Below are 10,922 nucleotides of genomic sequence, written 5' to 3' on the forward strand. Positions count from 1 at the left end.
AAGCTCCCCTCCTCTGTACCAACAAGAAAACAAAACAAAACAAAAAAAATGATGTACAGTTTTCATTAAGTAGAAATGAGGAAACACTGCTACTGACTTAACTGGGAGGGCCACGACTGTGGGAACTGAGTAAGCTGCACTGTTTCCATGGCTTCAGCCTCCACTTGTCCCTGTGAGTCCACAAAGGAAAACGGCATAGAAACTTAGACTGTTTGTATTTAAAAAAAGAAAAATCTAACTCTGGGAAAACTTACTACCCCCCAAGGTAGTCTTCAAATCCCCAAAGCTAGCTGAGTTATGCACCACCCAGACCAAACATACACTGGGCTCATGGAAATGGCCACATTTCTTATTCAATTAAAGTAATACTATCACTACAACTGACCTGAAATAGGCTGAAACATCAGCCATAAAGGGGCCCTGAATGTCACTCTAAGTGCTTGTCATACACAATTCCCACTGAGCTAACAGGCAAAGAAATCCACCAGTTCCCTGAGATGCACAGCTTTGCAACCTTTGTCAGCCTCTGCCCTTTGTTTTGTCATTCACATTAAATGAAAGGTATTTACTACAGATGAAAAATAAGCTTTGTTCAGCTGCCTCTAAACCGATCCCAAAAATAGAGCAATCACTTGGGTACAAATTGGGTCAAATGTATAAAAAAAAGAACTAGCTCCCTGGTGGGAGGACAGACATGGCATGGAATCTTGCTCAGAGTCAGGGGGAAATCCACAAAGAGCCTCCCTTCCCACTGTAGGAAAGGAAATATTTAAAGAGTCAGGCAGTACAGAAACTTATCTGGCCATGTGACCATCCAAGTGAAAGCAGTCAGAAACTTTAACACCACGAGTTTCAGAACACTCAGTAAAGAGGTCAAAATATACGTTGGTATTTCAAAAGGCCTGCCAAACTAACACACTGCTCACCTACCCTAAGAACAAATCCAGAGTTTAAGAATTATAAAGAAAAGATCCACTGGGCGGAGCTGCAAAGGAGAAGAGAGATTTATCCATTTCATATACTTTATTCCATCACTTCTTAGCTGAGAAATCTAAATGGTCTGACAGCATTTATATTAGTGCCCTGAATTTCTCTGGGAAAAAAAAATCAGAATATTAATTGGCTTACACATGCAGCTACATTAATTATTCCATTGATCTAAATTAATCTGCCTTTCTGAAAGGTATTTATTTTCTAAGTTTGTTTAGTCATGTTCTCTTGAGCTACAAAAAGCAACAAACTGGGTCACCATCCACGTTGTTAAATTTGGTAACAAGGCTAACACCATCTGTGGCCTAGACTACGAGGATCCATCTCCATTGATGGGAGGCTTTTCACTCTTTCTGCTTTTCCTTTGAAATGATCGTTTAATGTCAAATGTCTACAACCAAATCAAAAGCCATTTAAAATACCCCAAATTATGCAAATAATCTCAAACATAGTACAAATATATACTCATAGTGTTCATAGGTATATCCAACTCCCATTCACAGTTGTATTTTCAGCAGCAATATCCAAAAATTTTTGAAAACTCTCTAGAAATCAAACTACCCAAACCCAAATACAGAGAGACATGATGTTACATCTGAAATATGCCCAACTGATTTTCTTTATTGTTATGGTACTCATGATTGAACTCACACACGCTAGACAAGTGCTCCACCACCAACCTACATCCCCAGCCTCTAACACTTTAAATATAACAAGAAATCCTGTACCATAAATGATTAAGGCTAAATTCACAAGAGTATAATTTCACTATTTTTTGAAGCCAGCAGAGCTCTCCCCGACTAGGAACAGCATCATCGTGTGTTTGCCTTTTCAGCACTCCTCACTTAAGAACATCCAGCCCTGTTCAAATACAGTATCAACACAAGAAACCAAAACCAAGTGCAACTAGCTGGAAAAGGTGAAAGCCGAAGAGAAAGTTTGCCATTCCCTCCTTCATCCACTTGTTCTCCAATTATCAGGAACTGCTTCTTGCAAGAAGGATGCTGCAACCCCAGAAAAATCCTGAAATGGCTTCTGAATCATCAAAGAAAGACTACAGAATGTCAGAAGTAAAAACAATCCTAGTGATCTTCTTAGCCAATCCCCTTAATTGCCAGGCGGGGGAGGAGCAATGCAAAAAGGGTATGAGAAATGCTCCAGAATATAACTCCCTGACAGTTGAGTGGGACAAGCTCCTAGTCTCAGTCTAGTGCTCCTTAGTGCTTTTTTTTTTTTAATTATATCAACTTTTCCCAAAGGAAGTCCCATGGAACAGTGGTTCCATGACATTAAAGTCTTCTGCCAAAAAAAATTTTAACAAATCCATAACCAATTATTTTCAGGGACTAGCTGAATTAAACAAAACGAAACCTATTTTTTAACTGTGGAACTTCCCAGAACTTTTACTCAGCTAATGTACACTATAAATCTTTAAGAGGGCAATAAAGTATATAGAAGGATACTGGTGTTTAACCATAAACTCATTTTACCTTGGGACATTTCATAGTAGTTGAAGTAGAAACATCAATACTATACTGTTTTATTCTCCAAATTATGCTTTGTATAGATTTATTTGTTTTATTGTATTCTACTTTTATAAAAATTAATAGCTCATATACAAGATCTGTGACATTTTTCTACTTACCAGAAAAACTGAACAAAGTACCCACCATTCCCAAACAACACTGGATTTTAAAAAAAGAGAGAGGGAGAGAAAACTAATATTATCAGGAAGAGCTTGGTAGAAAGCAAATGCCTAGGCAGAGAGAGAAAGTCATTTTAAAATCTTCTACACATCTCCTCTGCAAAATGTTCCATATCTATTTATACAAGATTCATGACTTTAAACCTTTCATTCAATATAAACGTGAGAATAGAGATTAAAACAAAACCAAGAGACTGAGGTTGTGGCTCAGTGGTAGAGCATTTGCATTGGCACATATGAGACATTGGGTTCAATCCTCAGCACCACATAAAAATAAATAAATAAAATAAAAGCATTGTATCCATCTACAACTAAAAAATATTTTTTAAAAATACAGTAGCAAGGGGCTGGGGATGTGGCTCAAGCGGTAGTGCGCTCTCCTGGCATGCGTGCGGCCCGGGTTCGATCCTCAGCACCACATGCCAACAAAGATGTTGTGTCCGCCGAGAACTAAAAAATAAATATTAAAATTCTCTCTCTCTCTCTCTCTCTCTCTCTCTCTCTCTCTCTCTCTCTCTCCTCTCTCACTCTCTCTTTAAAAAAAAAATATAGTAGCAAAACTTCAAGAAACATCATATCCATGGTTGTAAATTTCCATCACCCAGAAAATCAACTGCCAGTTCAAGTACAGAAGCAAATGATAACCGTACACCAGGATAAGCAGGAACTCTGAAGACACTTACCAAGTTATGATTTGTTGAGTTAGAATCATCTTCAGGGAATGGGATGTAAATAGCTAAGGCCACACAATTGGCAAAAATAGCCAATAATATAAATATGTCAAATGGTCTGAAAATTTTTGTTAAGGTACATATGCATTACATAAACATAAACCATGTCTACAATCACACTCCCAATCATAACACATGTGAACTACTTTTAAAATGAAAATGACAAAACACAAATCATTTTTTGACTGACTACTGTGACTACTAGGTTTTCAAGAGAAATAATCATCGAAGGTCATCTCACAGTAGGTCACCCTATCCAGTGACCTCTTCATGTCCTCTTTCTGTTGCAAGAATCATGTTACATTCATTATTCTGCTATACATTGTATATTAAAACCTAAAAGTATTGAACAGCCAGTTAGGGCATTGTGTGAACCAGGTTTCTGCTTCTTGGAGCTTAAAAAGCAAGGAGGGCCTTACTAAATTCCCAGCTGTTGTAGACACAGAGAAAGTAGCCATCATGGTATAAATCTCTTCCACAGATCCTTGCCTCCATGTGTTAGAGCCATTTTCTCAGGAGCTATTCCTGGCTGGGTCAGTCTAAATCTCCTATCTGGATTGGGGAGGACAAAGCCACTAGGAATCTTCTCCATTCTCCCTGTGACTCTCATGACTTTCAGTACCTCAGATGCTGTGATAAGCATGCCAGGCTCCAGCTCCCTCCTCTGCTTTCTCTTCTAGAGTAATCGATAGCTATAACTGTTTCAGATTAAAGCTGGACCGGAGCTCAGTTTATAATGTGCTGTTGCTGTGTCCAATTTATAAACAAATTAAATTAAAAAGCCATAAGAAATCAGCACCAGACACTTTAAAAATAGGCCTTAACAATTTTAAATCTCGGAGGTCTCTCTGTAAGAATCACTTTGAGATCAGCCTCGAACACATACTTACTAAAACATGCTAGTGTTATTAAGAGACATTGTAAAAACTGGCAATACAAATTTGATATTTGCCAAAAATGGCTGTTTTTATTCTTTTGGTTTTCAGCCATTTTAAACTCGAGGTTTTAGGAACACCAACCTAATTTGTGATTCCTGAGCTTGATTTTACAACAGTGTTCCTGTACATTCATCCACAAGAAGCAAGGCCATGGTTTAACTAAATCCCTCAAGGTACTAAAGATTTGAAGCTATCAACAGACTCTTCCCTATTCATCCTGATACTCTTCTGGGAAATCAAAAAAAATGATGTAAGAAATAAATATCCCTTACCTCTCTGGAGATCTCTTGGGTTTCATAAAACCTCAGCCCCTTTGAAGAGCTTTGATAACTAATTGGAATAAGGACAGGAATAACATTATCCCCTTACTAACTTTGATGGGTTTATTTTAAACCCGTTAGCTTTAACTCATATTGATTCTCTTAACTCATCTAGTGTTACAAATCTTTTATCCAGGGATCCAACTTTAAGGCAGTCCACCTTAAGAAGACTTCTGAGGGCTGAGGCTGTAGCTCTATGATAGAGCATTTGCCTCCCATTTGCAAGGCCTTGGGTTCAATCCCCAGTACCAGCATGGGCAATTTGGCAAGACCCTGTCTCAAAATAAAATAAAAGAACCGACCATGTAGCTCAGTAGCTGAGCACTCCTGGATTCAATCCCCAGGACTGGGGTGAGGCAGGGGGAGACTTCAGAATTCTCATTTCATTTTTCAGGTTTCCCACTGAAATTTAAAAAATTGACTGCCCCAAAGTTATTCTCTGTAGAAACAGTTAGTGCTTCCCCTGCCCCCATACCAGCATCCTTCTTTTCCAAACTCCCTAAATGATAAACATGCAAATCTGAGCAATACTAACATGTTCAACTGTTCAGGAAGGCTAAACATAAAATGTGTTTTTTGTTTTGTCTTGGTCTGATTTCAGTCCCCAGACACTGGTGGATACTATCTCACTGCCACACAAAGTAGATGGGGTCTGATCCTAACAATTTCTTCTAATGAGAGGAACACTTTTTGCTCCCCCAAGGTCCAGGACCCTCTGCCCTGCCTATCTGTAAAAACAAACAAGACTCTCATTTCCCCAGTGCTTGCAGGGCCTGACAGAGCTGGCATAGGGTGGATTTCTATAACTAGCTCCCTAAAATGGAAGGAAACTGTCATTTGACAAAACAAATAGATCACATATCACTTAATATCTACCTATTCTACAAACCATCCCACTTGTAAGCAGGTTTCTCCCTGAACCAGAAGCCACATGCCCTATTTCCTGTATACATATATCTGGCAACTTGGGAAAGGAAGCCAGCATCGTGATCCAGGAATTCACTTTATACACATAAATTGTTATGTACAAAATACTGTACACAAAGAGAAACAGCATTGGGTCTCCCACCTCACTCCACATAAAATTAATGACCTCACCAAGAGGTCTCTGCTTACTCAGAGTCACATCAAGACAATCTAAGGAGGAGGAGATCTTTCTGGCAAATGCACTGCTACCCTTGACTCCAGTGAGGCTATGGAGACACACACTAATTTACCTAGTTCCTTGCCGGCCTGACATGAGTGTTCTGTCCTCAGACTAGAAAAGAACTTAAAGAGAAAATGCACGCACACAACCCCAGCTAATGTGAGAGACATCATAACTCACTCGAGAGAAGAGACATCTGTTCTAAAAAGAAAAAGCACATGAAAACCTTTCAAATCCTACCCATGCATTCAACTGCTCTCTCCAATACCTTTTAGACAGTTGCCTCATTTTTAACTCCTGTCCAGAAGCAGAGAAAATAGTAAGCAAAGACAAAGGGCAAACAAATAAATGCCTAGCTTAGGACTCAAATTATTAGGGGGTTCAGCTCCACTTCCTAGCCAGCTGTCAACATCCTCTCCACCTTTCTGGGCCTGGTTAGGGAAGCTCAATTTTGTCACTCCGGTCTACCATTAGGAACTGCTCTGAGGCACCTATCAGCTCCAAATACTCTTCTGGGAAAAGAAAATGCTTTACTTTTCCCGGACCAACAAATCATCTGACTAATTAGCCATTTGTTCAAAGAGAAGATTTCAGTCAACTTTTTCTGAAGGAAGGCAATAACTGGAGTCTGGCCTCCAGGTACAGGGATGGGGATAAACAGGCAGAAGCACAATAAGTCATCGAAGATCTAGAGTATGACAACCATCACGGGGCACTTGGAACTCAGTTTTAAAAATACAAAGGAGACGCCCAGAAATGTAACTTCAGTCCAAGGACATAGACAGAATTTTTTTATAAAGACAGCAACTGCAAATTCCTCCACGGAGAGGGCTGTTCTATAACTCTCCAAGGCTCAGGAAGAACAAGCATTCACAAACCTCTCCCTGCACAGGCTTCCCCATACTCACGTTTCAAATACTGTTTTTGAACTTGTCAAAGAGGAAATTCCAGGAAATCACAGCATTTATAGCCCCCAAAAATCAGAAACACTCTCTATGAAAGAAACGTTCATATTTGCAGTTACTTGAACAATTAGAAATGTCAAATGTCAGAACTTGAAGCAACCTAGCATTAACTGTAGTTGCAGAAGAAAATTTCAAATATAAGAAATGAGAAGATTCCACCAAAGGTCACTTCCAGTACAGTCTTAGTACAGTCTCAGTCTTTTTTTTTTTTTCTCATCAGTGTACCTCATCTGCAATAGGTTCAATGTATAGCACAGCCCCAAAACAACGGTGGATTTAAAACTAACCATGTAGTGTCTAATGACCAAAGATCAGTTTCATATTTTAACTCTCTACCACTTTGAAGTTTTAGGCTTCACTCCCTCCCCCCATCACTAAACACACACCCACACAGACAGTAGGCTAAATATACCCAGGGAGCCATCCTTCTGTAACCTAAGGAGACAGGAAGTTATATACCATGAAACCCCTAATACACAGCTTCACATTCCAGACTGCTACAGCTTTGTAAGTGTCATTTCAGAAAGCAAATCCTTTTAAAGAACAGATGGTAAAAGAGAAAATGAGAAAGACTCCCCCCCCCAAAAAAAAAGGATACTTCCATTCCACTATACTAATGCAGGCTCTTCGGATGGGGTTATTCAGTGATAAACAGAAAAGGGCTCGGGCTGGTCTGCTGTTGGACGAGTTACCCTGTTTTTTGCTCTTGGCGTATTGCTGACGTTTTCTTTGGGAAAGAGATCCTACAGGTGGGGGTGCAGAGGTGCTCATAGTTTGGGCAGCCTTGGCCTGTCTAGCAGCATCGATTGCAGCTTGCCAGGACAGGACAGTTTGCTTGGAGCTATTCGGCTGAGAAGTTGGTCCTTCACCAGAAAGAGGGAGTCTGGTGCCTCTTGCATAGTTTGCCTCTGGAAAGAAGGAGAAAAAGAACAGTTAAAACAAAACAAAAACAATAACATGAGAATCCAGTGGTGAGGGGGTGGGGAGACAAAGGTTGTATACCAACATTAAGAGGATAAATCATTCTGATGTTCCTGTTTTGAATCTCATGTCCTATTTTTTAGAAGCAAGGATTTGTCAAGCAGAACAGTGAGAAAGTCTAAGAGCTCTGCTCTAAGTGTCAGTCACACAGAATCTTTGCAAGCACCACACCTAATCAAGTTAGTATTCCACACCCATGTCTTTGCAAGGAGTCTTTTGGTACATTTCTTCTGAAAAACTGAGGTCATTGCCACATTTTTTCTGTATCTTTTCTGACTTCAAAAACCCATGTATCTCTTACAAGTTAACAGATATGTACAACAGCTTTTCTCTAAAATAATTACCACCATCTATCTATCTATCTCTCTCTCTCTCTCTCTCTCTCTCTCTCTCTCTCTCTCACACACACACACACACACACACACACACACACACAGCAGTGCCAATAATTCAATAGTCTTAATTATTTTCAGGGTGTTACTCCAACATCTTTCCACCACCACAAAACCATTTTTTCAGCATGGTAAAAAAATCTTCACCTGATACAAGGCAATACAAAAAGCCCTATAACAGATATCTAGATTATACACTGACACTTCCTTAAAATGAAAATTCATGATACTTGGGACTCATTTCCTCCAGGAGCTTCGGAAAACAGAAAACATCTTTAGGGCTTTTTTTGCATTTTAAATTGTAGCAGCAGCAGCCAAGCCAACATCCAGACAGCCTTGCACACCTACACCTAGGATAGACAGGCTAGATTGTGCCAGTGGGCCCTCAAGGCCTAAACAAGAATCATTTCAGTGTAGACTAACATCCAGGTGCACACAAGGCAGAAACCAAAGAGGGCCTCTGTGAGCGAAGCCCCCACCACTTGGGGTCAGGCCATCCCCAGGCAGGTCTCCCAGGCACCTGCCTTGGGCCACAGCCTCCTAGCAGAGGCAGAAGTCAAAGTGAGAGAGACGGTACAGAGGTAGAAGAATGAGCATTTGCAAAGCCAATTATTGTTAAGAGTCAAAGCAAGCACAGGTCTGTCTGCCCAGCAAGCCTGAGAAGGGAGCAAAGCCGGGGGACAGCAGACAACCGGATCCCGAGATGAGTCGTGCCAAGCCTTTCCCTTCAGGAGCGCTCACCCGGAAAGGCTTCAAGTCTACTGGGGTTGGGGGCGCCACTGATCTCCAAAGACAGGGTATGGCCAGGAGTTGCTCCATCCCCCTTCGACCCAACCCCAGTCCGCGTGGAAACTGCACGTGGTGCCGGACCCGGACCGAGGAGGGGAGCCCACAGGGGCATCGACTCCCCGGGCATTGCTAGGTTACCAACGTGCGCACTGGAGGCGCAAGGAGCGGGAATACTGGCTCCATCCGACCCCCTTCCCCCAGATTCCAAGACCCAGCCTCCCTGCAAGTGTAGGGGTGTGCGCTTCACCCACAGCGTGAAGGGTGAAACTGGGCAATCCTAGAATTTTCCGGATGCCACTAAGGACCTTCTTCCCAGTCAATCAGGGGGCAAGGGAGGAGGGGAAGGCAAGAGGAGGCTGGAAAGGGGGCTCAGGCTGAAGACTAACAACCTCCCTCCTTTCATTGCTCGAGGGCGTTGGAGGAAAGTTGAGCCCGAGGACACTGAACCCGAATCACCTCGACTTGCCGCCCCTCCAGCTTCACAGTAGTCTAGGTTCTCAATAGCTGCCCCCACCCCACAAATGCAGAATTAACTCTGACATTCAGGGCCTGAAGGGGAGAACGGAGTGGCTATCACGCATCTTCCCCTTCTATGTAGATGACACCGAGCTAGAAGCATCCTCTCCAACCCCCTCCCAGAGCACTGGAGATTGGGGGTGGGGGGGAAGTGGGGGTGGGAAGAGGAGGACCATGACAAGGATTAGATTTGGCAGCTGGTGCCCAGACTCTGACTGCTCACCGTTCGCGTGGTCCGCTTGCTGCTGCCGTTGATGCTGCATTTTTTTCATCATCATCATCATCATCATCCACGAACATTTATTGAGCGCCTACTGTGTGCAGGGCACTATGCTGGGCATTAGGGCGGGGGAGGGATGGGTAAGGGGGTTACCGATAGGTAGGAGCCAAGGTCCCTGCCCTTATTCTCGCTTCAGCAGGGGGTGGGGAGGACAGGGACAAATAACAGAAAATAAGGATAATTTATAAAAACCGCTCGCCACCCACGCTCCCTCTTTTTCAAAAATGGAGCAAAATAAACTTTTTAAAAAAATAAAATCAGATGTATATATTATCTTAATAATATATACATTTAATTTTTTGCTGCAAAGGAGAATTGGCTTGGTCCCTTCCTCTAGCGGAGGGACGCCGCGGTGATGCCGGCCCGGCCACCGGGGCCGCTCGGAGCGCCCCCCATGCCGCCCGTCCGCCCGCCGCGGTGCCGGGTGCCCGCCGCCGCCGCCCCCGCCGCCGCTGGCTCGGGACCGCGGGCAGCAGGAGCTCACATCCGGGGACGGAGGCGCTCGCCCGCTCGCTCGCTCCGCGCCCGCCGCGCCGCGCCGCACGCCGGCTTCGCCCTGGCGACGCTGCGCGCCCGCCGCCGCCGTCCCCCGCCCTCCCTCCACACCCCCGCCCGCTCTGAGCCTCCCACGGGCCGCGCCGCGCCCCAGCTGTCAGCAGCTGGGCTGGGGGCTCTGTTCGCACCGCCCGCGCGCTCAGGGTGGCCGCTATGTGAGACTTAGGGTGCCGCCACCCGGGTCTGGCTCGACTGACCCGCGGGCGCCGAAGAGTTAAGTGCGCTTCAGCCTTGAACCGCTGGGTTAACCCTCTCCGCGCCGCAGCGTGTGCTTTCCCCACTTCCCCCGAAAGAGGCAGGCAGCGCCTGCAGATGCCGCGGCCGCGGCGGTGTGCGGATTAACCGCTCCTCCCACTGCATTTCGTGGCGGGAGGTGCCAGGGATCCTGGGACCGACCAGGGCTCTCCGCGTCGGCCTCCCCTTCTGCACACCTGGAGGAGGCCCCGCCCCCTGGGAGCACAGGTGCTAGCGGGTTGTCTTCGCTGCGTTTTTGAAGCGCACCCTTCGCGGAGCTGTGCCTGGATTCCTCACTGCTCTGGAACCAGACAGGCGTCCCCTTCACCTTTCCTCTGGCTTTCTGAGTGAGGGAGGGATGTGGGCGCCCTACTCCCTA

The 10,922-nt window shown here is 44.3% G+C and overlaps 1 protein-coding gene across 26 annotated transcripts in view; it reads right to left on the reverse strand.

The window, feature by feature from the left end:
- Cacna1d (calcium voltage-gated channel subunit alpha1 D) overlaps window positions 1–10,285 on the reverse strand; it is a 315,967-nt gene extending 305,682 nt beyond the window's left edge. For 20 of the 26 annotated variants that reach the window (XM_078038427.1, XM_078038421.1, XM_078038426.1 and 17 more), the window contains exons 1-3: window positions 8,911–9,100; window positions 7,395–7,704; window positions 3,379–3,484 (exon numbers count right to left, since the gene is read on the reverse strand). In XM_078038427.1, the coding sequence (XP_077894553.1) occupies window positions 3,379–3,484; window positions 7,395–7,704; window positions 8,911–9,085 (591 nt within the window). In that variant the 5' untranslated portion in view covers window positions 9,086–9,100. Of the gene's footprint in view, window positions 1–3,378; window positions 3,485–7,394; window positions 7,705–8,910; window positions 9,101–9,697 lie in introns of those variants that run through there. The other 6 variants (XM_005317204.5, XM_040289735.2, XM_005317206.4 and 3 more) reach the window with 2 other exon arrangements.
- Between the last annotated feature and the right edge of the window lie 637 nt (window positions 10,286–10,922).

The sequence above is a fragment of the Ictidomys tridecemlineatus genome, chromosome 2, assembly GCF_052094955.1.
Source record: "Ictidomys tridecemlineatus isolate mIctTri1 chromosome 2, mIctTri1.hap1, whole genome shotgun sequence".
Taxonomy (NCBI): domain Eukaryota; kingdom Metazoa; phylum Chordata; class Mammalia; order Rodentia; family Sciuridae; genus Ictidomys; species Ictidomys tridecemlineatus.